Source organism: Tubulanus polymorphus, chromosome 6 (assembly GCF_964204645.1).
Source record: "Tubulanus polymorphus chromosome 6, tnTubPoly1.2, whole genome shotgun sequence".
Classification (NCBI taxonomy): Eukaryota; Metazoa; Nemertea; class Palaeonemertea; order Tubulaniformes; family Tubulanidae; genus Tubulanus; species Tubulanus polymorphus.
In genome coordinates, this window is record NC_134030.1 from 11,772,797 (window position 1) to 11,799,488 (window position 26,692).

At 36.9% G+C, this 26,692-nt stretch overlaps 1 protein-coding gene across 11 annotated transcripts; it reads right to left on the reverse strand.

Moving 5' to 3' along the window:
• Positions 1-498: 498 nt before the first annotated feature.
• LOC141906796 (Golgi pH regulator A-like) lies at positions 499-25,247 on the reverse strand. Of its 11 annotated transcripts, none has more exons than XM_074796171.1 (16): positions 25,177-25,247; positions 19,836-20,043; positions 18,221-18,280; positions 16,319-16,422; positions 15,476-15,582; positions 15,093-15,203; positions 14,401-14,521; positions 14,232-14,312; positions 13,647-13,753; positions 13,348-13,436; positions 11,534-11,626; positions 11,148-11,243; positions 8,243-8,332; positions 7,837-7,902; positions 1,741-1,799; positions 499-1,162 (listed from the first exon to the last, which is right to left on the reverse strand). In XM_074796171.1, the coding sequence occupies exons 4-16, from the start codon at positions 16,363-16,365 to the stop codon at positions 1,000-1,002; spliced, it is 1,230 nt and encodes a 409-aa protein (XP_074652272.1). In that variant the 5' UTR covers positions 16,366-16,422; positions 18,221-18,280; positions 19,836-20,043; positions 25,177-25,247; the 3' UTR covers positions 499-999. The 11 variants fall into 11 exon arrangements, 8 of the variants coding, with proteins under 8 accessions (XP_074652272.1, XP_074652275.1, XP_074652270.1 ...); XM_074796174.1 differs by lacking the exon at positions 25,177-25,247 and adding an exon at positions 23,884-23,900; XR_012619416.1 differs by lacking the exon at positions 19,836-20,043 and adding an exon at positions 7,344-7,448 and having other exon boundaries at positions 1,109-1,162; positions 25,177-25,246.
• Between the last annotated feature and the right edge of the window lie 1,445 nt (positions 25,248-26,692).

Sequence of the window (26,692 nt, forward strand, 5' to 3'; positions counted from 1 at the left end):
TCGCGCGTTATCTATCATAGGTGTTATCGAATACTGATACATAGACAGCGAACGCTGCGTGTATATGAAGCAATATTGCCGACGCGCTCGTACTCGGACGAATCGACACGCAGTATTCTCATCACAGTGCCGCAGTTAACAAAATAAATACAGATAATAGGGGTCCAATAAGGATCTTAATGCGAAAATTTACAAATTTATACACTATGGCCAGCCTGTTAGCTTTTCATAAATGTGGCAAATGATGCATTCTGTGATTTGAATGGCCTTAAGCTTTTAATCATTTTCAATTTGTGCACTATCATCCTCCGACTTCCCAGGAATTCGCTTGCTGCTAACGAAATCTTTAGATCCTGCATGTTCCAAGGAAAGAGAGTCTACTGTTATTACCTTTCTTAGCGCAGAAGCCTGTTTTGTGCAGCGTCATTCAAAACTAACATTCACCTTCTTAACTGGTGTTTAACATTTTAACCAAAACATAACACTGAAGATGTTTCCACTGAAATAATATATTTTTTTCTTCTCAATTTACATATCAGGTAAAACAAACAATTCACCAGCTAGTTTTTCTCAACCAACATTAAATTGACCAACATTAATTTTCCGGTCAGCCATGCCCACTGCACACTGCAAAAATGGATGACTATCTTGACATCTCGTGCGACAAAGATAGTCATTTGAATAAGCAAAATTGTATGAAGTTGTTTGTAACTGTATGATATACGTTCATCTAGAGTGCTTTTTTAGTCTTTTCTAATGGTTTGCTAACATTGGCTGCTGATTATGCAACTGTCTTTGAAAGAACTCCTATTAAAGAACACAGTACATGTGTATTCTCATTCAAATGGCAAGCCAGCATCTTACATCTTACTATCTTACAAAACCGGAGACAAAAGGACGAAATTGTATTTGGAAAAAGATTGCCACTTTATAGATACACCCAATTTTCATTACTGAAGTTTTCAAATTCAAACAAATATAATTATTTATGGACATATGTTAGAACCTCGTTGAATATTGCGAAATATTTTTCTCTGGCGACTGTTTATGTGCAATATATAAGAAGCCAATGCTGGACAATGCACTGACAAGGAATATGACATCAAACCAGCGATGATAAAAGTTGAACTGTAGGTCTCCCAAAACTTCTGTTATTATCGACCTGAAAAATCAATATGATGTAAGCCAATGCATGAGTTACGTATGTTAAGTTTTTTGGCAAAGTTGTTATTTTGACCAGAGGCCCAAAGACCTTGTTAACCTGAGAATATCGTTGTCACAATGGAGATTTGTCGTACGATAGCCACACTTAGACGTGGTATGATTAAAACATTACTATTTATAAATTTTATAGATAAGAAATAAAGTATATGATATTGCCCACTAGTTTTTCTGTGCTTTTTAATCACTCGAGTTTCAGGCTTTGTTTTAAAATTACTTCAACTTGCATCATATATTACCCCTAATTATATACAGTGAAACATGCTTAATCCATATTGGTTTAATTGGGATTTTGGTCTAATCCGAACAATATTTGCTGTCTAAAACTTCCTTTATATATAAGAAAATTATCTTTAATCCAGATTTCCCTTAATCCAGATGAATTTTGTTGGTCCCTAATCATCAGAATTAAGCAGATTCTACTGTATAGTTATATATTACCTTACAAGGGTGGATAGATAATAATCACGAATAAAATAGATAAGAACTTCATACATAGTACCCGTACGTAACACTCACCTATATTCTGAAGGCATGTTCATCCGCATGAGTAAAACCGAAGACACAAAATACATTCCCTAGAAATTAAATTTTAATTACCTCAATCAAATATTCACTCTTTATAAACCAAACACAATTGTTGAGGAAGTTAGTTCATATTCGTATTGCTAGTATGCCGTAACCTAATCCGTATACTACTGAAAACCAAATTCTGTATACGTGTAGTGTATGCTACGTGGTAGTGATAGTCAAGCAGAAATAAACATTATATGTTCTGTTAAATATATCGTGTTTTGTCCTGTGTGCCGGACCTCGGAAAGTCAACATGGTGGCAGCGTAAGTCAGAACGTATTATATGGTAAATTGGTAATCAATCGCTGGTCCTCGGTTTGATTATAACAAAAACAAGTGTTTTGTTTTGCTGAGATCGTCATCGGAGAGAAGAGATGATGGCTGATTCTGCTGCTGTATTTCAGCCCCCTACATATCTAAATGTAGCGGAGGGGAACATTGCGGAAAATTTCCGAAAGAGGAAACGAAGGTTAGAAATTTATTTGCAAGCGAGTGGTGCGTTCTAAGAGAAACCACCTGCGAGACAGACTGCCATAATTTAGCAGTGTGCTGGACCGCAGGTCAACGAGATATATGACCAGTTTGAATGGGAAAACGAAGAGGATGAGTTAAAACCAGATGTTGTCCCGAGCACATTAGAGAAATATTGCAACCCAAGACAGAATGAGGAACTGATGACTCATTGTTTCTGGTCAATTACATGGCAGGAACCATTCGATGTTTTTCTCACCAAGCTTTGAACTTGAGCCGATTGGTGTAACTTTAAGGAGAAAAATCGCATGATTCGAGATAAGATCGTTTTCTCTGTTCCAGTAAAACTGCAAGAACGTCTCCTGCGAGAGGACATGCTGGACCTAAAGAAAGCGGTCGACATATGTAGAGCATATGAACAATCGTTATCTCATGCGAGAGAAATCCATGATGCGCATGTTTAATCCGGAAATGGGGTTAAAGTAAACAGAATCAGTACGAACCAGATGGTTTCCAAACCACGAGCTGCACATGCTGCGAAAGGAAAGGGAAGACCGAAGAATCAAAGACAGCCAATTACAGACTGCGATTTCTGTGGTTACAAACATGCAGCCGGAAAAGAAAGAAAGACGGTCAGAATCATTTTAAAGCAAAATGTAAGTCGAAAATACATGCAGTCGATATTTCGAGTGAAAAACGGCTCGACTTTGGAGACGACTGCTGGCTTAATGCCGTGCAGGCTGACACGAAAGCGGTTTAACAAGCACGGATGCAAGTGAATGATTGCGATATCAAATTTCAAGTCGATAGCGGCGCAAATGTGAATACTATTTGCCAACGTTTCGTACGAAAAGAACAAGTTCGTGAAAGAACGAAGAATCTCATAATGTGGAACCACACTCAGATGAAGCCTTTGGGTGAAACTACGTTGACAGTGACTAATCTGCGTAACACAACACCGAGTCCGATTTACCGTCGTGCCGAACAAGTTTATATGTCTACTTGGTCTCAAAACGATACAAGACATGAATTTAATAACTGTGAATAATGATCACTTCATTTCTGCAATGAAAACAGAGCCCGAACCACTGGGTGATCTTGGCATAGCCCCCCGAACCACTGGGTGATCTTGGCATAGCCCACCTGACTGTAGATCCCGATGTTCACCCGTGACAGCTCTCGTGTAGGAAGATACCGTTAGCCCTACATGCCGATGTAAAGAATGAACTAGAACGATTAGTTGACTGTGGTGTGCTGGTTCCGAACCAACCCAATGGGTCAGCCAGATGGCAGTGGTCCGTAAACCGAACGGTAACCTCTGCATATGTATTGATCCGAAGCCGCTAAACGATGCGTTACAATGCGAACATTACAAGCTGACGACGGTAGATGATGTCCTACCCATGTTACGGAATGTGAAGGTATTCAGTAAGCTAGATGTGAAAGAAGCTTATTGCCATGTTCGTCTCAATCAGGAATCGAGTCTGCTAACCACAATCATCACACCTTTTGGCCAATTCTGATGGGCGCGTTTACCATTTGGTTTGAAGGTCAGCAGTGGCGGCTCGATGAAGCGCTGTCCGGTATTGCGGGTGTTTTCTCGATCGCTGATGATTTGACTGTTGCTGGATGCGGCAACACGATGGCAGAAGCGACTACCGATAATCAAGGGAAACTAGAAAAACTATACAAGCGCTGTGAAGAAGAAAATATAATTCTGAACAATGACAAAGCTGAGATCGGAAAGACAGCGATCAAAATACATGGTCATCTGTTGAAGAATGAGGGCGTCAAGGCAGAACAGTCGAAGATTGCGGCAATATGTAAGATGCCTGCACCCACAGATGTCACCGGTATCAAACGGTTGTGTTGTATATGGTGCAGGACCTGGCTCGTTTTCTGCCGAACCTGGCACGTGACCTTGAGCCCATTCGTGCACTGACCAGAAATGATGCCCCATGGAATTGACGACCACACCTGTATTGGCGTACTTCGACCCAGCTAAACCGGTTGTACTGTTAAGTGGACAGCAGCAAGGATGGGCTCGGAGCCTTCTTACTACAAGACAAACATCCCGTTGAATATACCTCTCATAGGCTAACCTCTGCTGAACGTAATTGGGAGAAGTAGATGCTGTCGTTCGTATTTGTGTTGGAACGATTCGACCAATATACATATGGCCGTAGCATCACAGTCGAGAATGACCACAAGCCGTTAGCGTTGATCTTGAAGAAACCATTAAATCTTGCACCGAATTGTCTTCAGGCATTGAGAAATTAAAGAAGCATTTTGCCAGATTCGGCATTCCGCAATTTATTGCGTCGGAATTTGCGAAAATTGCGCGGCAGTGGGGAATCATTCACGTTATGTCCTCACCTTGTCATCACTCAAACCAACGGAAAAGCCGAGGCTGCTGTGAAAGTGATGAAACAAATGATGCTGAAAGCGCTCAGAGATGGTACTGACCAATCTCTTGCTCTCTTGGAGCAGCATAACACTCCAATGCAGGACACCGATCTTAGTCCTGCGCAGATGTTATTCGGTGGTGGTACTCATTCGTTGCTTCCATCTTTGTGGCGAAACGCCCATGGAACCTTGGATTCGCGCGCAGCGGAGAAGCGAGTTAAGCATACAGCAACCGTAAAACATCACCATGACAAAAGTCCTTTCAATCTCTGCCCTCTCCGAGTTGGTCAAATAGTGTCTTTTGGTGCATAAGGAGGGAAAAAGATGGGTTTTAGGTGAAATCACTGATGTGCGTGTTACAAATGGTGGCGTGTATCCCAGAAACAGTGTGCATATCCGCCCAACCTGTGTCAAACCGTGTCCGGTGATCCTAGCGAAACTGTATCATTCGAACGTTCGATAGTTCCGAAGCACGCGGAATTGAAAGCAGGTGACACTAGCCGTGGTGCTCACTCCTCCATATCTGAGTCTGAAATTCAGAATCGCGAAACGACTGTATCACCCGCTGATCGCGAAAATGACAACCCTGTGGCTGGCGAGATTCCTGATGATACTCTGGAAACCGTATCTGCCCGGTCGCAGCGTATCCGCAGACAACCCCAGTACTTGAAGGACTATTATTTTAATCCGTATGCATCAAGTCGATATGTAATAAGCCCTACAGTTGCTGTTAGCAATCACCTATGCATGCTTAATTTAGTTATATTAGTATTTTGATTTAGATATTGTGTTATGATAAGAAGACAATCATAAATTTGATTAATTTGCATTTAGAATTTAGAGATTTGTATCTTGATAGTTTGCATGGGTCATAATATCTTAGGAAAGGGGGATGTTGATGAAGTTAGTTCATATTCGTATTGCTAGTTTGACGTAACCTTATCCATATATTACTGAAAACCGGATTCTGTATACGTGTACTGTATGCTACATTGTAGTGATAGTCAAGCAGAAATAAACATCATATGTTCTTTTAAATATATTGTGTTTTGTCCGGTTTACTGGACCTCAGAAAGTCAACAACAAGAACATGAAATCAATTGTTCATGCAATGCTTAAACGCCCAATTTAGCTCTCAGCATGAGGTCAATGGAAATATACTGGGGGTAGGTGACGATGGTCAATGAGTGAACAATAATTAAGGGAATGTGCAAATTGATACAAAAATTACTATGTAGAGATAATTCCAGAAGGTAAACAATGAATAATTGCTTAGATTGCATTTAAAAAGGAGTTAACAACCACAATACACAGGTAAGACAATACATATTTATCTTAACACACAAGTAGTACTATATAGTTAACTATTTGACTTGAGGCACGAGCTTTCGCTACTTATGTATAGTAGCTTCATCAGGTGAATGAGTATAGTAAATGGAGAAACAACAGTATTTCTAGGCAAACTGACAATAATTAGAGAGAACTGAGTGAGCAAGGTAATTACAAATTGTCAGTCATTAGGTCGGTGTTGTCATATCGCCGAATCACAGAATAGCGGAATTTTCCAAAAACACAAAATTTCGTTATTTTCACTAAAGATAGTTACCGTGTTTTTCCACGGGATACCCTTTGTTGGACAAGGCACCGGTGGGGATGCATGTTTTCATTACCGGTACCTGGTAGGCCTATGTGATAATCTTTTACTATCGTCACTAAACAAATTAACGATACTTCCAAACGGGAAAATGAAGAATCTACGTAGGCAACCAATCTATCAACATTGACTGCTGACCCCATCACTGCAACTTATCACCGTAACTTATGCATCGGGCCTGTACCCAAGGCAGTGCTTCGGGTGAAACCGCATCTACGAGCTCTGTGTATGTTACCATTAATAAACCTTTAACTAATTCAATAAATACGGCATTGTAAAATGGATATAAAAACAATGGTTTATTTAGACTGTTTCACTAGTCGTATTGAGACCAAAACTGAGGTATGTTTTTATATAGTCAAGAGAAAATCCCAAAATGAACGATGTTAGACGAAAACAGATAGACATTATGCATATCTCGCAGGAAAACCCGGTTACTATTATAGTGAAAGTGAAGAAATTCTGTGCTTTTAAAAAATTCCACGATTCCGTCATTCCGCGATATGACAACACCGTCATTAGGCAAGTAAGTAGATATATGATTAATTACAGAACAACAAAATTAAACAAAATAAAAGAAAAATAAACCAATGAAAAAAATATCAAAGTAAAATAAATTATGAGAGATGAACGTTCCTAAGAGCAACAAATAACAATAACGATAAGTCCGAAGGAATAAGTCTAGATATAATAAATAGAATTATGTTCTGTAGAGAGACATGAATCCAAGATCTCGATCAAGCCCAAGAGTGACAGTATCGCCGTGTTGAATTAGGTTTTGTTCCATGATTTTGGATGTTTATTATTAGAAGTGTTCATTTTATGTTATGCAGTTACTTATAGGTTACTGATATTGGGTTTGGAACATTGAAATGTTTGACAATATGTTATCCATTTTCTTATCTGATATCATTATTTACTAGCTTATCAGTACAGTTTTCATACATTGATTCATTTGGGAGAAAATTTGATTCAGATTAAAATTTAAATGTAGAAGAAATCAAACGCAGACGAGCACCTATCTACTAGCCAACCTGGCTGTTCCTCGCCTGCCATACGTGGAATCTTCTGTTGTCACAGTAGCACTGTGGGTACCCCATTGTATGCAGGAAATATCCTTTTTCTATCAATACGAAGAATCGGGAATGGGTTAAAATTGAAAATCTGAGTTCTTGACCATTAAATCTTTCAGTCCCATAACTGAGTATACTCAGTAGCAGCTCAGAAATGTCTGCTGACCTCAATGTTGTTCTGTACATGTTGCAGCAGTTGTAAAAAATATAATTACAGAGTCCACAACCTTGATATACCATTATCTCAGCTTGAATTTCAAGAATTTTGTAGAGAATTAGTGTACATGGAGAATGGAAATACCAAGTTAAGAAGTCAGTTTTTGTTTTGAATATCATCCTGTTGCTGAAATATTTCCATCACTTTAGAGCACAGGACTGAAAGAGTTAACAATTATCCATAATGACTAACTCATTTATTCATTCATAAGCAAGACTTACCATTATTTGCGCAAGGCCAAGAACAATGATATTTGAAGATTTATAGCTTGCTAACGCATAGAAAAACTAAAAAAGTAATTAAATGAGAAAATTATGAAGAGTAACCAGTGTGGTTTATGGCTAACTTTGAATTTAGTACATATCTAGACAAGATTTAAAGGGACAGTGAAGCTGAATACATGAAATTGTGGAATTACGTCAAAAATTCTGACTGAAAAATGTTTCCAACAATGTATCTTGAAAAACACACAGGTTACAATGATGCAAATGCAATTGAGGTACATGTATACTTTTTTGCCCTTCAATAATCATGATTTCATATGTTCATATATATCCATTAAATTCAAATCTTTAACTGACTTATATTTATGTGATTTGGCTGAACACTAATTGTATGATTACAAACCTTAGTCAATGTCAACAGAAGCCCACGTATAGAAGTTACTACTATGATCCCGACCAATATAAATGATATATGCTGAGACCAAAAACGAACCTGTAAAATATATGTAAAGCTTATAGATTTGCAGATTCATGTAATTACAGTATTCCAGAAAATTTGTAAAATTATTTCCAACTAGGGGTCCAGGGACACCATGCCCACTTGGGAAGTGGTTCCAAATGCTCAACAATCTAACAATTTCAATATTCAACGCCCTCTGGTGACCATATACAAAAACTAATGAACTTGAAACTCACCACAATCATAGAACATGTCAGCAGCTACGATTTTGTAATTGATTGTGATAACAAAATATACCTCGTTACCACTTTAATATGGAAATACTAAGTTATTCTACTATTCAACGCCCCCTGGTGACCATATTCAAAACCCAATGACCTTGAAACTTACCACAATCATAGAACATGTCATGAACTACAACTTTGCAATTGATCATAGTAACAAAATATGCCTAGGTACCAATATAATAAGGAAATATTAAGTTACTCTACTATTCAACGTCCCCTGGTGACCATATAGAATAACTAATGTCCTTAAAACTCCCAACAATCATAGATGATGTCATGAGCTACAACTTTCCAATTGATTGTGGTTACAAAATATGCATAGGTACGAATATAATATAGAAATGCTAAGATATTGCATTATTCAACGCCCCCTGGTGGGCATATAAAAAATCAAAGGACCTTGAAACTCACCACAATCATAGAACAAGTTATGAGCTACAACTTTCTAACTGATTGTGGTAACAAAATACGCTTAGGTATCAATATAATGTGGAAAAACTTTTTCCCAATTACGAATGAGTACTGGTGACACCAAGATGGCCGCCAATTGCGTCATAATTGGCTGATGAAAAATACCTGTCTCAGGTATAAAACATCCCTTTCCAAAGAATACCCATCACAAGTTGCAATGAGAAATGGTAAACCAGTAGGAAGCTACAGGACTCAGAATTCGCGCCAAAATTAACATTTTTGGGCACTAAAAAGGTCATAGGACGGCCATCTTGAGTCCGATCGACCCAATTTTTGTTATGCTGATGGGCCCTATCTGCTATATCCGAAAGATCAAGGTAATTGATCAAAGCGTCTTCAAAATTTCCCTCAAAAAGTTCAAAAATATGTAAAAAGTGCTGATTTTGGCGAACAACAATGGCTGCCAGTCAGCCATCTTGAATCTGACAGGGCCAGTTTTTGGGCTGAAGATGTGTCTAGGGTAGATACATGTGTAACCCAAATATCAAGACATTACCTTGAAGCGTCTTCAAAGCTTCCCAAAATAACTGGATTCCGTCTACGGATGGACGACGGACGAAAAGTGAACGCAATAGCCCGCTGGGACTAAAGTCCCAAGTGGGCTAAAAATGATGGTCAAAAGTGTTGAGTAAGAGGGACCGGTGAAAAAAAACAATACTCAAACCAATGATTACAGGTTTTCCGTATTGATGATTTGGTTACTTACAAACAATAAATTCTGATTTAAATAATTTGTCTAAATTGTACTTCATAGGCCTGTCCAATTGATTACAGAATTCTACAGAGATGAGAACGCCGACCTGTTAAATCCGCGGGTTATTTTTCTTGAGTGACATACGCGAACCAGCTGACGGCGTAGCCGTCACCACTAGCGAGCGCCGAAGGCGCGAAGCTATTTCGGGGGGGTTTGGGGGTCCTCCCCCAAGAAAATTTTAGAAATTAAATACGTTTTCCGAGCACTTAGAGCGATCTCGAACCCATGAACGACTATTATATTTTGGAAGGTAATGGCTAGTTCCAATGTGGTATATCCTCATTTGATGACATTCAGCATCTCATGCATTACGGGTCGAGCCCTGAATTATTGCAGTAAAAATGCGCCGATGAATGCTCACTAAAAATCATCACCAAGTAGTGTATAATATCCGAAAGCGTTCGCCACACACACGCAGCAACAGTAAGTAGACCTATATACGTTACTACTGTTGCTGTGCGTGCGTGTCTGCAGCCGATCGATAAAATACATACAAACTCATCGTAGTACAAATGTACATACAAAATCACTGTGTTGCAATGAATATGCATTGAAATGCGATACTTTTACGTGACGATAAGTAAAACAGGCACTGAACGCTTTTACGGTTCACCTGATTACCGATCGCGCCGGACCAATTGAGTGAGATCATCACCCCCCCCCCATTACTTTTACATCATTTTTGGACTATTTGGAAAATTGATATTTTTCAATACTGAAATCCGCGGGAAACCGCGGATCCGCGGGGAATTCTCATCTCTGATTCTATCCGTGCTACCACCATTCGCAACAATTTGTCAAAATTGTAGTGTGAAGCCTGATCTATAATGTTTACTGATTTAAATGCCACAATTATTACAATGGCAACAATTTGTCCAAATTGTAGTGTGAAGCCTGATCTATAATCTTTACCGATTAAAATGCCACAATTATTACAATGGCAACAATTTGTCCAAATTGTAGTGTGAAGCCTGATCTATAATCTTTACCGATTTAAATGCCACAATTATTACAAATTAACGATATATTAAGATTAAGTATATGGTAACAGTAGCAAAAGATAGGCACCTTTTGCAAGCTTTGTCATTGTGCACAAAAAATTGATGAATATTTTATATACTCTCTGTGCAGCCTGTCTGTGGCCCTTTAAAACAAATAAATAAACAATGGCAAATGGCTGTTACCCAATTTAGCAGATAATTGGACATCAATAACTTGACCGTATATCTTTATTGCAGATGCCGAGACTGGCAGTTTATCGAAGGTTGGATAATTGAGTGCAATGTACCGAGTTGGTTAAACAATTCTTAAGTGAGAAGTTAAATGCTATACTTACATCAAATTGTATGCCCAAATAATTCACAGCAATTTCAATACCTCTGGTGACCGGATCAGTTTTACCAACTCTGTCAAATATGATATTGATTGTCGCCTAAAAATATTGAAAAATATGTTACCTTTCAAATATAGGGGCATACATTGGAGAATTTTCAATATCGATGATACACAATGGTTCTGAAAAAAACATGAGTTTTTATTTCTTTAATACTTAAAAGATAATCAACAATGAAATATGGTATTTAATGGTGACAGCAACTGAGAGCTTTTAAATGTATAGCAGGGTCCAGTGGGTTTCCTGATTGACTAGAAGTTTGAATACAGATTAAGATACTGATACACTTGAGTAAAAAACATACACCGACAATGAATGGCAGTGCTTACCATGAATATCTTCCAAACACAGTAGATGGAAAAGAAATAACCAAGAAAATTGAAATATCGCCCCTTGAATGTCTTTGAGTATTCCATTCTTTCCTAAAAATAAAAATAAATATAAAAGTATCAACATATCACTGGATTGGAGGGGTCTAGAGACACAATGCCCACATAAAGACAATCCGCTGATAAAGATGAAATGATGGTGCACTGTATAGTAAGCATGTTCAACAAACGATCTACATGGTAACAGGTTTTCCCTATGACTCACTAGCACATGTTAGAACCAAAGGGCCTTCTAAAGGGCTTTCAAAGTGATGCCTTTCTGACAGGCTTTCCTCATGATGTCATCATCGAGAAACAAGGTCAAGCATCGATTGGTAAAATGGGGAAAAATTCATCTTGAACATTTTCTCCCAGTACTTCCAATCGCTTAGAGCTGATGGATGAAACTTACCATTATCATTTCCAACAGCTATTTCCCTCTTATCACAAAATATCAGCTGTGTACATCCAGTGGTTACAATTTGTGCCACAGAAAGGTACTCTCAGGACCATTCTATATGGATATAGTTGATTCTAAAGATGACAAATCATTAGAAGGCTGGCTACAGGTCTCAGAATACATGCCAAAAATTACATTTTTGCGCAGAAAAAGCTCACAGGATGGCCATCTTGTCTCCAATCTTCCCAAAGCTTCATATATGTATTGATTTGAAAACATATATGGAATATATATGAAAAATTATGATAATTGATTAAAGCGTCTTCAAATTTCCCTTGACAATGCCTCTGAGTGGCGATTTTCGGCAAACAACAATGGCCCCCAGTCGGCCATCTTGTTTCTGACAACAGAAATTTTTGGCTGCTGATGTATCCAAGGTAGATACTAGTATAAACTAAATATCACAACAAAACACAAGCATCTTCAAAACAAACTGAAGTCCCAAGTGGGCAAGAGGTGGAACATTATCTATGCTTCTGCAACAAAATGACTGACAATAAATTGCCACTGTACCATGCAATTTTCTCAAGCAATGTTGTGAAAAAGTTTTCTTGGCAAAAAATGCAACAAATAGGGAGGGGCAGCACTTTGGCCCGTCTTCGATTATTCCATGTACACAGGAATGAATATCTCCCTTAAACTGATCATGAGTATTGATTATGCCACGAACAACAACTTAGCAATTGATTGTGGTTATATGTATAGGGACTTATATAAATAGGAAAAATTGATTAGCCTATAATTCAATATTCACCTCCCCTAGAGGAGAGGACAAAAAACTGGGTTACCACAATTCCATGTGAGGAGTAATGTTCTATGACCGCTCTGATGGTTATAATTATTGAATATCAATAAATGTGACAAATGCTATTGTAACTGTCAATCTGGTCTTTACCCACCGCCTCAGACGAACGACGTCACCCTTGTCGATGCCTCGACAATCGGTTTTTGTGAGGAAAGCGAAGGTGTGTGTGGGTGTGAGTGTTTTCTGGCGAAGTCTTGACGATCAGTATTCATAAGGATAGCGATAGTCTGCCAATTGTTTGAAGGGGTGGATACAGACAGTAGATTGGCAGCTGCATAAGACACTCCATCAAAGCTGCCTGAAAACTTAAAAAAGGACGACAAAACGGAAGCCTCAACAAAAGATGAAAGAGTATGCAATAGCCCTCTGGTGCTACGAACTATGGCAAACTAGCTGATCAATCAAGAAAAATGAATTCATCTGATTCGTAAAGATTTTCTTTGAAATTTCTTTATTTTTAGGGGGACACTGAATCAATCAAAAGCTATGTTGTGTATAATACATACATACCTGTGTATTATGCAAGTCTGCAATCTCTAAAAATAACTGTCGGCTCAATTCCTCTAAAGCATTTACTTCTTGTTTCAATAGATTTACATCTAGGTAATATTTCGTAAAAAGAAATAACAACTGGAAAGACATGATATCTTGAGTTTATTCCATTACTATTCCTCAGAAGTGGGATATAGGTGAATCTCAAAAGTCAAAAATCTTTTTTTCGTCATCTTCTACACATATAATACATCAGGTAATCAGTCACTGAAATAACATTTTGTTCTCAAGCACAACTAGTTAAAAATAAAGGATACTTTCAGAAGAACTTGAATATGTCACAGTGTTCTTGATACGACCCCATATGCCACCACTAGAACTCGCATAATTGGTACTCTGGTTTTCTCTCACAGCAATTGCTATTCTAGATATTCAATGAAACATAAATAATTCCTTTAGAAGTAAATTCTAAGAAAAAGCTGCATTTCGAGGCAAAGCATCAGGAATTACTCTCTTCAAGAAAAACTCCATGTTAAAAAGAAAGTATCTACACCGATCCAAGCAGCCTCTGGGCAAGGAAATTTGTCTGTATAAATTAAGTGATTCAAATCTGAATCAGTCAAACAAAATGAATTTTTGGAGTAATTAAAGATACTACTTGAATGTACCAGGATGTAGGTATGCACATTTCAATAGCTAGTGACCTGCCTTTTGCAATATAATTCTTATTGAATCAAACACTAGTCCATTGAACAGCCTTTCACAGAAAATTTGACTTCTTCGGGGACAGAATGGTGATACCCACGATATCTAATGAGTTCTTCAGAAACAAATCTCCAATACAAATTCATGTTCAAAGCTTCATAAGCAAGCAACACAGAGAAAAGTCAAAATCAAATTACCTTTTCTTCTTAATGAGGATCATGTCCATAGTCTGCATGAGTCTTTTTTCAAGCACTTGCACGTCAGAATCTGTAACTTCCCTGAAAATCATATCAAATACAAGAATCTTGGGAATAGACATTCCATCAGTGCGTGTTTGTCTAATGTACTCTTTATAGAAATATTTACCGCACAAAATATGACATGTATGTATAAGGACAATTGACAGCACCAAACCCAGAGAGAAAAGCCATTAGTGTGACACCAATGACACCTACTCTACCAATGCATTGTTCAATTGATAATATACCTGAAAATAAGAGTTATGAAACAAATTATTCACTGCAGTCACTGAACGCTTAAAACAATACTGATAAATAAATAAAAAAATCTAGACAGGCCTGGGTCATCAGGGTCTTATCATCTTGGCAGCAATATCCTTGATGGCTGCATAGCATACAAGAATTGCAAATACATGTACACATTTTTGTAATCATAAAATTTCTTATTTTGGATACCAAGCACATGGAAAACTGGGTGCGAGACAATTTTGCCTATGTGAAAAAAGCTGTCATGCAGGAATGTGTTCCATACCATCCTGGGCCAATAGCTCAAAACTTGACCAGTTGATGATATCATTGTGACAATTTAGCGTCATCTACACTCGGGAACTAAACCTGCTTATTGCATGGCTACGTTCAAAATGTGGGTAAAAAAGATGAGTTAGGGAAGGAAAATCACCAAATCTAACTTTTTCTGACTGATATTCAAACTAACCCAAAAGTAAAGATTTTTCGTTTCCCAGATGTGTGGGGCACCATGTACTGAGGAAGGTTAACAATTAACAAGCAATGAACTGAATTGAAATAATGATGACTTACCATGTTTAGGACTCAAAATTGGAAATGGATCTCCAATTTTCCAAAAGAAATACAGGAACGACAACCAGGTTAAACAGGTCATAAACACACGGATGTGACGCTCCCGAGGAACTGTAAAATGAATCATGTAAACTCCTGACCAAAGCATAGAGTGGGCCTAATAAATTAGATCAGCAAAGGACAGAGATATCATGAAATAATGAATAATTCTGTTCATTATTATTCTTCACGTTTTATCATCGGTTGATGACTATGACCAATGCTAATAACATGGAAAAAAGGTGTAGTAAAAGAGTAGCTCAGACGCTTCTTGTTTAAATACAAAATTCAAATTGAAATACAGTTCACGTACAAATGTGAGGGAAATGATTTATCAGACATACCATAACGAATGTTGCTCACGGTGAAGAAAGCTATGTAAAATGGAAGAACAACTATCAGGTCAAGCAACATAGCATATAGTCCGAGTTTCCAATGGAAAAAGCGAGACCTGAAAAGGAAAATGTGTGCATTATCATATCTATCTATAACAAAAGGAACCATTCATTAAGTACATACGCAAAAATTTAGAGCAATTTATCGAGGTCCTATATTCTTTTCGCACATCATACTATATTGCCCATGACCTCCTTATTACGTACAGTAGTTGAGCACTACACCAATGCTAATCAGGGACAGATTTAAGGGGAACAAAGCAGTCCAGCAAACTTAATTCTTTTGCCAAGATAACTTTTTCATAATTTTTCACAACTTGCCATAGAGGCAAACTTTTGCCAGTCATTGTTTTCCTGAACAACTCTAGATGCTAAGAAAATAATGCATTTTTCAGAAATATGCTAAGAGGGAGCAATCTAAAACCTTTTGTGCTCACAGTCATGTACTAAGTGCCTGTGTATTACTAGGCCTCGGATGTTTTAGGCCCCCTATTCAAAATCCCTCGATCCGCCCCTGCCTATTTTAAACATAAAGCCTAGTGTGAAATAAGCACAATTTTGAATTGAACCTGGTCATATAAATAAGGCCATATACTTATTACAACTAGGTACATTTTTATACATTAAGTATGTATGTTTTGTTCAAATGGATAGCTAAGTATGCAGATCATACGTTTCTGACGTATGGCTTGGGTATGTACTTCATGAACAGATCCTAGGTAGTATTAGGACTGTATCGTATATCATCATACCAAGATTCGTAATGTGTATGAAAATTGTTGTAATACTTACGATGTACTTAATACCCCGAGGATTTCAAAGATTATTAACTCAAACATTGTACATGATAATGAAAAGGTGATGCTAAATACCAAAACCACAATAGACTGGTGAACCTGAAAATTGAAATTAATAATCCATTAATCTTTAGCCTCCTGTCTGCTTAAATTTCTACTGCAGAAGGAAACTAGGGATCTAGGAAATCCATGATTTTTGGTGAAATGGTTGACAATCTGTCAATTCTAAATTGGCTAAAAATGTCTTCCTTACTACAAACATGTTTTTGAGAAATATCATGAGTACATCACACTATAGTTAAAGATTCTGAATAGAATAATTTACCATACATAGACTATAAAAGGGATTTTTTATTAGGCCTATCATGAAATGCTTTCATCTATTACATCAACTCTTACTATGTTTTAGGATTCTTTGACCAAATTTTTGACAAACAGCACAGTCATTCGAATATCTGGTTCAAGGGAGCTAGTTTCATTTTCTAAATAGACCTAACTTACATCCTTTGTTATACAACAAACCCCAGACTGCACATTAAGATGATACAACATATCCAGTGATGGACAGTTGACCAGTCTTGCCTAAAAAGATATCTAGTTTCTAAGACTTGAGAAATCACCCAGACTTTTGATTACCATCTACTTTAAACAAAACAAGAGAACTGAAGGACTTAGAGGTTGAAGAAGTGATTCCTGAGGAATTTTAGTATCAATGGTATCTAAGTAATAGACTACAATACATTAGTCTGAATACCAGTCGTTGTTACGGTTCCGTACAACGTCTGACGCTAAAGTATCATATAGAGGTTAACTCCTGTTAATTCAATGCAACAACTGATTTTAGTGTCAAATCAAACCTTTGTACTCAAATAAATAAGTTAGTTACCTTGTTGACTTTGAAAACGTGTTATATAATAAAATTTCTGATGATTTAAATCGCGAACCGGGGATTTATTGATTTGATTTGAATTGAATTGATTGCCACTATCGGGATTTCCAATACGGTCGAAATTAATAAAATGTGAAAATTCAATATGTCTCTCTAAAATTACTCTAAATGTTATTTTTTGTTGATAAAACGCATAAATTTTGGTCAATTTTAACCTTAATAATTTGAAACAAGAATAATATCTGCATTGGCACCAAGTCTAAGTTTGAATCCGTAATTTGCACTCCCATCATGCACCACGAAAAGCCGCCATATTTGTTATGTTGCTTCACTTCAACTGTTTTTTGAGGCGACTAGTCAAAAGTTTTGAGCTACTACGATCGTCAAAAGCTACTTAGGATTACAAATTTATGCACAAACAATAGTTAACTTCCATCTGATTACAGAACAGTCAGTTTGAGGTAAGTTGATGGTGTTTTAAGGGGTGAAATAGACGCTCAAAGCCTCGTCCCTCAAAATGAGGGACGAAAATTAACCTTATATGAGCACTTTCGCCCTAGACGTTGTTTCAGGAACAACGGCTAGGTACTAGACTAACAATACATGTATCATCACTTTTTTCATACACCATATGCATTTTTTTGAAACTAATATGACGCTAGAAAGTTAGTTAGCATAAGAATTAGTAATCTCCAGTTCATACTTGGTTCTTTTAAGATTATCCATTCATTAGTTTTGGTCACGTAATCTTTGGTGGTGGGGGGCATACTGCTTGTGTTTCTTGACAGGGGGAGGGAGGAGCAAAAATGAAAATAGGTTGTACCATATGAAAAACCTCTTAATGGCCTACAAGCTGGAATACTGTTGGACACACAGTGAGTCTATCTAAATCTTAGATTTCACGAGTTGTTTTAGCGCTTTATCTGAATCTATTGTGACAATTCTTAAGTCATAATGAGAACAACTTGTAAGTCATTTTTCAATCTAAAAATTCATTTTGTTTCCTACCTCATAGTCCCTAAACAATTGCTTCAGAAAGAAAACCCATCCTCCTCCAAAGAAGAGAATCTGAAATGGAACAAATAAATATACAGTGGATCTTCATAATAACAAATATTATGGTAACAGATTCTTTGTTTACGCATGAACTTGATATAAAGTGATGATCGTAATATTGCAGATGACATAACAAATGATGACATTGAAAACAATAAGTAATACCAAACTAGAGTCAAAATAGAGATGATTTAAATAATGAGACAATTCCTCCAATGACTACAGGTGAATAATCAATGACCTTGAAACTCAACATAATCACAGCATATGGCATTGGCAATAATTGCCGGTTAAAACTGATTCGGGTAAATGGACTTTTCCACAGACCAAGCTAATGGGAATCCAGGAAGAAAGCCACTTAATAATTGGATGGATATATGAAAGCTGTGGGTACTGGAGTGTGTAATGGGTAGTGTAGTGTGATCTGTGTGCATTTGTGGCCAGCACACAGATCACATTGTTCATTGGGGTTTAGTCCAGGACTCGCAAGATTTTCAACAACACGGAAGTAACGTGTAATAAATGATGACTTGAATTGCATGACTACCTACCACCCCTCATTATTGTTGGAAAACTAAACGTTCCGCACTGACTAAAAATTAGTAATAATAATTAATAACATTTTAGAAATGGCCAGAATTTAAACTTAGGTTCTATCTCATTTTTATTTTACAATTGCGATTGGTATAATTGTTTTTTAAACGGCCGTTAAGGCTTCATGTTTCGTCTGCAATTCACTGCAAATAGTTACGCAACTACGCACATTTCAGTGTTTTTGGCAGCTGTACACTCAATCGGCACCGTTCGTGACTAGCTTCACTGCGGAATTATCATTAATTAACATCGCCATATCACATCATCAACTTATATTGTGCCTTAAAACCCTAACAGCCGAAATAATTGAAATGCACACACGATTTCTATAATTGAAAATTGAGAGAGTGGCCTTTGTTTGTGTTCTGCTGCTTCGCGTAAATCCAGCGCAGGGGCGCCACCGCGTGAAGTGGGGCCAATACGTCCAGTGTCCAAATGGCACTGCTGAAGAGTACGATACCGGATGTCTCATTTACCAGGTATAAAACATACCCATTTTCAAAAGATTGCTCAGAACTTACGCCGCCGAGCAATTGCCCTGCTCGGTGTACTGCTCGGGCATTCTACTCCTTTTCAATCGTTAGTAGATCCGCGCAAATACATGCTGCTCGGCTATCACTGCTCGGTTTCGATCGTTAGTAGATCCGCGCAAATACGAGCTGCTGGGAACTCTGCTCAGTTTCAATATGAATAAAAAAGCGGTATGTTTGTATTTTTTGACATTACGTGGATGGATGGATTCTGACTAGTAAAATGCGGTCAATCTATACCGCGTCGCTAATACATTTGTAAACGAGCGTCAGCAATCAGCCGCGTGTGTGCGAATATAGGTTACAGTACGGTTATGCCAGTTAGTAGTCACCTGAGCGAGTCTATAGCACAGTGAATTCAATGATTATACAATGTATACACAGCACTCTCGCACATCGGCAGGCACTAATTAAGACAAACTAATTTTTATGAATTCATGTACTTATCATTTTGGTCAGTTTCTTGTTAAATGTGGCCGTGAGTGTCTGAAACGCTATGGTTGTATCTTGCATTGCAAGTCACTTCGGGTTCACTTAGCAGTATGCCACTTCCAGGATACAGACTGCTTTATTTCCGGGCATATGAGCAGAGGGGTCAGCCAGAGAAAATCAGAAGTCAATGGAACTAATTTCAAGGGTGTTCAACACAATCTGAAAGATACCATCGATAATTGGATTCGAAATAAAATTCAGAACTTCTAGTTGCAAAAGGAAATGGGAGTTTAACCCACCAGCTGTTTCGAGTATTGGAGGTGTTTGGGAAAGACTTATCAGATCCATCAGAAGTGTTTTGTGTGCACGATAGGTAGAACACAATATCCGTGTTGACGCGATGAGGAGAGAATCCCACAATGATAATAAAAAGTCCGGACTTTTTATTATCATTGTGGGATTCTCTCCTCACTGTTTTGTGTGCAATGAGAGCTTGTTAACCCACATGTGTTAACCTCATAATATAACCCTCGATATATAAATGAATATATCCATCTGACAGTGCTTCATCTAGCATTAAAAAAGGGCAGGGTGCTGATTTCAAATAAGGGCATTTTTGTGCGTGATTCCATCGGAGCCAGGGCACATAATAACGCGCTCACGTCTGTTTTAGGGGCAAACTGTAATGTTCCCTATTGCATAGAATCGAGGTACCCCCTACTATGATTGAGGACTAGAAACTATGTTTAACTCTGATTTTGCCATGAGTGACACACTTAACCACAGTACATCCTTATACCTATGCCGGTCAAAAGTTAATCTAGATAGGGCTTTCAAAATGATTTGGAAAACCAGTTGCAGACAAAAAAATTGCAGAAAAAAGCAATCTCAAGTAGCAAATACAGCGAAAAAGAGCCAGCAATAGTGTATAGGCTTACATTAAATTGCATATTTTTAATCTTAGAAATATCAAATTAATTGATCTAAATTGATAGTGTTAGTGATTGGCAAGTAACTGTTGATAATTGGTAAGCAGCCAGCTTAAGAACACATTATTGCTATTAGGCTACTTAAACTAATTGTCTGTGCGAGTCTCTCTGTGAGTTCACCGAACAAAGTTTTTCACCTTGTGTATATTGAATTTGTCTAATAGTCTAGATAAAAAGATCCAGAGCATCACGATGTGTTCAAAACGAAACAATCCATCAATATACACTACCAGCTTTACAACGGCAGTCGCTAGAATGATTGGCAGTAGTTTGGAAGTCAGCCAATTTCCTGGAAACTAGGCCACGCGTCTGAGGCACGTTTTCACACGATGCACACTGACTGCAGTACATTTGAATATAACCACTGATCACATGAGCTACTATCGTTGATATCATACGAGATATTTCATAGCCGTTGCAGGAAACTTACTAACAGTCTGATGCGTCGGCTTATTTTGAAAGGCCTGACTTATTACTAGTGACTGACAAGGGCAGGATGGCAGACCTACTGCAAGTGATGAGGGCACAAGGGCGAGCATGGGACACAAGGGCACAAGGGCGGCTATTTTAGGGGGCGGGGCGGACCGCCCTTCTATTTTTGGCTAGATGAAGCACTGATCAGATGATATGACTCAAAACCTCCTGAAATCTTAGGAGTATAGGATAAAGATAAGATACTGTAGATTCTTATTTTGATAAGATGGTCCAAGATAACCCGGCAAACGAATGAATTACTGAATGAAACATAAACTGCCTTTATCTTATAGAAATAGACTACTGCATTTTATTGAAAACAAGATCAACACAGCTGACCTAAAAGGTCATAGTAGCACAGGCCACAAATTAAAATGTACAACTTATCAAAATGCAACATTTAACCTCTTTGCTGCCGATAATTTGCTGGAGAAACAAGTTAGAATTCTATTTTGGCGACGCAGATCTTGAAAATAAAGCGTCGAAAACTCAAACAGAAATTTTGTATCATGCTTTGGGACCGGATTTTCAAGAGGTTAGTAGGAACTTCATTTTCGCACAAGGGGAAGATGATGATGACTATACCCATATCTTGAAAAAGTTTAAAGAATACTTATAATAATTATATATAAAATATTGTTGAAATCTAGCTCAAAACAAAGCAAATGGATTATTATTTAGTTAGCCTTTTATTATTAGTATTATTTTCTGCTATTCTTTACTAAAATTCATTTAGCAAATAATAATATTCATAATTGGTATATTCAAATCAATTTGCAATATAGACCTGAGTGACAGGTCTTTAGTAATATAAAAGAAAAGGTAGTTGATGAAGCGTGAGCGTATAGGAAAAACTTTACAGGCGTCGAGACGGCAAAATTCGTAGTTATCTTCTTGTCCTTTTGTTTTCGAATGGTGCTAATTTCTAAATTAACAACCAGGTCAAAATTCAATCTTGCAAAAAACCAGTCTCAGTCTGACTCAGTTTCACTTCGAAAAGTCGGGTTACAGTGGTGAAGTGGTTTAAACCATCGAATAATTCTTGATACACTAATCTAAATCGAAATAGTAGTGACAAACAGTGCCACGGGTAAGCCAAAGACCAAAAATTAATATCAATAAATAATTCAGTTGGGAAATTAGGTCGTCTTTTTTCTGGCAGAAAATTGAATTTCATTATCTTAAAAGCCCAAATTTTCTATAACCAGAAATGAATCAAACTTAAGTTGCAGTTTCATCGTCTTCCTCCTCCCCAAACCCTCTGGCATTATTTTTCCAAGTTTTATTTAAGAATTGATATGCTTTGGGCCCAAAGTACAATTTCAATATGAAAAAAAATTGATCAAAGTTACTTTCCAGTTCCATGGGAATGACAACAATTAATTGTCTGTGTTCCTGGTCACTGACAATATTTTGAGCGTATTTCGTTATACACTCAAAATACACAATACATGCACAATACACAATATCAATATACACGAGGTTGTTTTCGAATCGAAATGATTTGTTAGTATAAAAAATTAAATCAAGCTGTGACGAAGCGTCCGTCACTTAGATTTCATCTATTAGGCCTACATATTATGACTTTGAGCTCTCCCCATTCCAACTAGTCTAGTACCTAGCCGTTGTTCCTGAAACAACGTCTAGGGCGAAAGTGCTCATATAAGGTTAATTTTCGTCCCTCATTTTGAGGGACGAGGCTTTGAGCGAAGCAACATAACAAATATGGCGGCTTTTCATGGTGCATGATGGGAGTGTAAATTACGGATTAGAACTCAAACTTGGTGCCAATGCAGATATTATTCTTGTTTCAAATTATTAAGGTTAAAATTAACCAAAATTTATGCGTTTTATCAACAAAAAATAACATTTAGAGTAATTTTAGAGAGACATATTGAATTTTCACATTTTATTAATTTCGTCCGTATTGGAAATCCCGATAGTGGCAATCAATTCAATTCAAATCAAATCAATAAATTCTTCGGTTTGCGATTTAAATCATCAAAAAATTTATTATAAAACAAGTTTTCAAAGTCAACAAGGTAACTAATTTATTTATTTTAGTACAAAGGTTAGATTTGACACTAAAATCAGGGTGCTATTGCACTTTTGTACCCCCCTCCCAGAAATTTTTATTTCTGTATATTATTGATAAGGGAGGTCTGTAGAGTCAAAATAAATTACTTTTGACAAAAAAAAAATACTTTTTCCAAGCCAAAATTCTGATAATTTGGGGCCGATTTCCTCGATTCAAACCGACAGGTCGGCCATATTTCCGCACTAATTACCACCTAAAAACATCTGAATAAATATATCTCAATAAATTTAATTGAATTGAATTGACAAAATTTCGTTTTTGGGCATATAACTTTTCTACATCAGAACATCTTTAAATCAATAGCTAAGTATGAAATTAATGCAAACTAGTTAGTTACCTAATCGTTGGTGGTAAGCTTTTTATTATCGGATGGGCTTATACCAACGTTAGGGATGACAAGGACCAAAACACGGTTGAAAAAAGTAACACTTCAAAAATATACTTTCTATTCACTTCAGTCCACAATTAATGGCTTAATTCACAAACTAACACAGGTACCTTTCGAAATAATCCAATTTTATGTATGTTTCGAGTGGTTTATCAACATTATTTTGAGAAATTAATTAATTTCTCCACCAATTTCGCCATTGGCCGCCATTTCTCTGTATTGCACATGTGGCATGATAAGACAAGGGGACCTACAAGGATTTATATAAAACTTTCAAGACGAAACGACAATTTTTATTTTTGATGGTTTTCCAACTTATATTTCAAATCTTCGTGTTTTCCATAATAAATAATAAAATAATAAATTCTGGTAAAAGAAAAATGTGAATAAGTGTCGATTTCTTAATTTTTTTCAATTTCGTCGTTTCGCTTCGTTAGTTTGAGCTGTTGTCCTTGCCTCAGTCCACAGGTGCCAGCACCTCCAGTAATTTTCAAAATGGCAGCTGTTGACCCGACGGAAATTTACTCTCACTTTACGGCCGATTTGCACATGGATTAAGATCGTCAGGTGAGGTGTTATAGGTATCAGACAAACTACGAATCTGTTGTGCGTCGATTACAACAAAAATTAGACGGATATCTTAAGAGACAATGAAATGCCAGGCAAATTACTCGTCAGTCAAATTGGCTGACGAAGATTTCATACAAAAATGACCTTCCCATTCCTGACTGTGGTTTGTGAAAATATCCGATTGTGAAACTAAACCACAGACAGGTTACTGACTAAATGCAAACATACGCGTCATTTTCAGAGATGGTTATGTTTAAAAACATGGTTTTTGCAAAGTTTTAATGTCATGACATTTCAGTGGAGGGTTAGAAACTTTGATTGACATCCAATAAAATGGCGTCGTTGACGTCGCGAATCGGCGAATTTACACGCGATTAAGGGCCCAAAATATCAAAATTTCGACGTAGAAAAAGTAAGTTTTTTTGGGTCAAAAGTTACTGATTATGAATCCCTCGACCTCTCTGATAATAAATATGCTGAAATAAAAATTTTTGGGAGGGGGTACGAAAGTGCAATAGCGCCAAAATCAGTTGTTGCATTGCATTGCAATTTACAGGAGTTAACCTCTATATGATACTTTAGCGTCAGACGTTGTACGGAACCGTAACAACAACGAGTGGTATTCAGACTACATTCCAACAAGCTTTCTTTCAGTTTCACTTCACTTCAAATCACTGTCCAAAAAAATTCAAATATCTCCAATCTTACTGAAAGTGAAGTCTTCAAGATTGGAGATATTTGAATGTTTTATGGATATAGCTATCTTAAATACTATTCTCCACAAAATGACTGCTGCAAATAGAGTGCATTTATTTCAAACATGGTGAATTTACCTGGGAGAAAAACATAATACAAGAATCCGTAAGGAAAGACATTTTGCCGGGTCGCGATTTTGGACGTATATCGTACTAATTATCGAAATTGATGAGTGTCAAAAATTAAAAGAGAATTCAATTCAGGTTTATTGCTTTGAAAAATATTTGATGCGACGGTAAAATGGATTCGAGGCATTCATTGTCAATTCGTTAACCCACAACGCCCGCATATCTGTCACTTGCCTCTGATAATTTCATTTCATTCGAAAAAAAAATATGTTCTGAAAAACGCTAAATTTAATATTGATATTTGAATTGAGTTGAAGGTCAAGAGGAGAAATTCAATTCAAAACTATATTAAGCAAAAGGTAGAAAGTTTCTAATGTCCGATCGACAGTACCGGTAGCGCCGCTACTTAGCAATAATAAGAACTAATGTTATTGACGATGTTTTGTTAAGTGGAAAGACGCCGAGTACCAGTATATATCCGATAGGTTCGAATCCCCAATTTCTTCGGGATGATTTGATTTTAAAATAGCGATCGTTTTAATAGATTTGGTGTACCTTATTAAACTTAACCACCGTCAACACACCTGCCCGATGTGAAACAGGGGACGTCCTATTCCAATGACGCTAAAGATTTTGTGTGAATTTTATGGTACTGTAACGGCGGTATGAATTAAATTCAGCTTAGACTGAGAGTAAAAAGTATTTTAAGGCAAACTCTAATGGGCTAACTGCACATCGTCGAAAGACTTCTCATCCATCGATACTTGATAAAAATGAAATAAAACATCTAGTTCCAATTATCTCATGTAAGCATAACATTTATTTTGAAAATCTCAACCATACATCAAAACATTTTAAAGCCTTCTATATCAAATGCAATCTTTTGCTAACATAAACAATAGACAAATGGCCATATCTCTATCATATTAATTATATCACGAATGCTAAATATTGCGATATTAATTGAAATCATTCAACCAACAAATGAATTTAGTTAACATAATATCATCACAAACCATTCATATCCTTGGCAAAGGACTTATAAGCTTTTAGAATATCCAAACAGGAAAACTTTAGTCTCATTTCTATGCGAGTAGAAATACATTATCATTATCTTTGCATTATATATAACATCCATATCTGTGCATTATATATATGTTTATAATGTCATATCTCTTAATAATAATCAATCCAATAATTAGATTAATAATACTAATTTATTTATAAATTAATAATTGGTAATTAAACTATCAACTCTGCTATAATTGAGTTACACATGAGGTAAAAAAATTATGACATAAAAACTCCTGTCAGAGTAATAGAAGTAACTGTCTAATACATGAAATAACACATTTTATACAATGAACTGAGCTCTGAATCTGATGAAAATATTCAATCTGAGATCTTACGAATGATGTTATTTTAGCCCTCTACTTCTGAAAACTGAATAGCGCGCTGTGAACTTCAACTTCAAAACAAATTTGTTGAACAGCAGTGTATCGAAAAACTGTACGTACAGTGTACC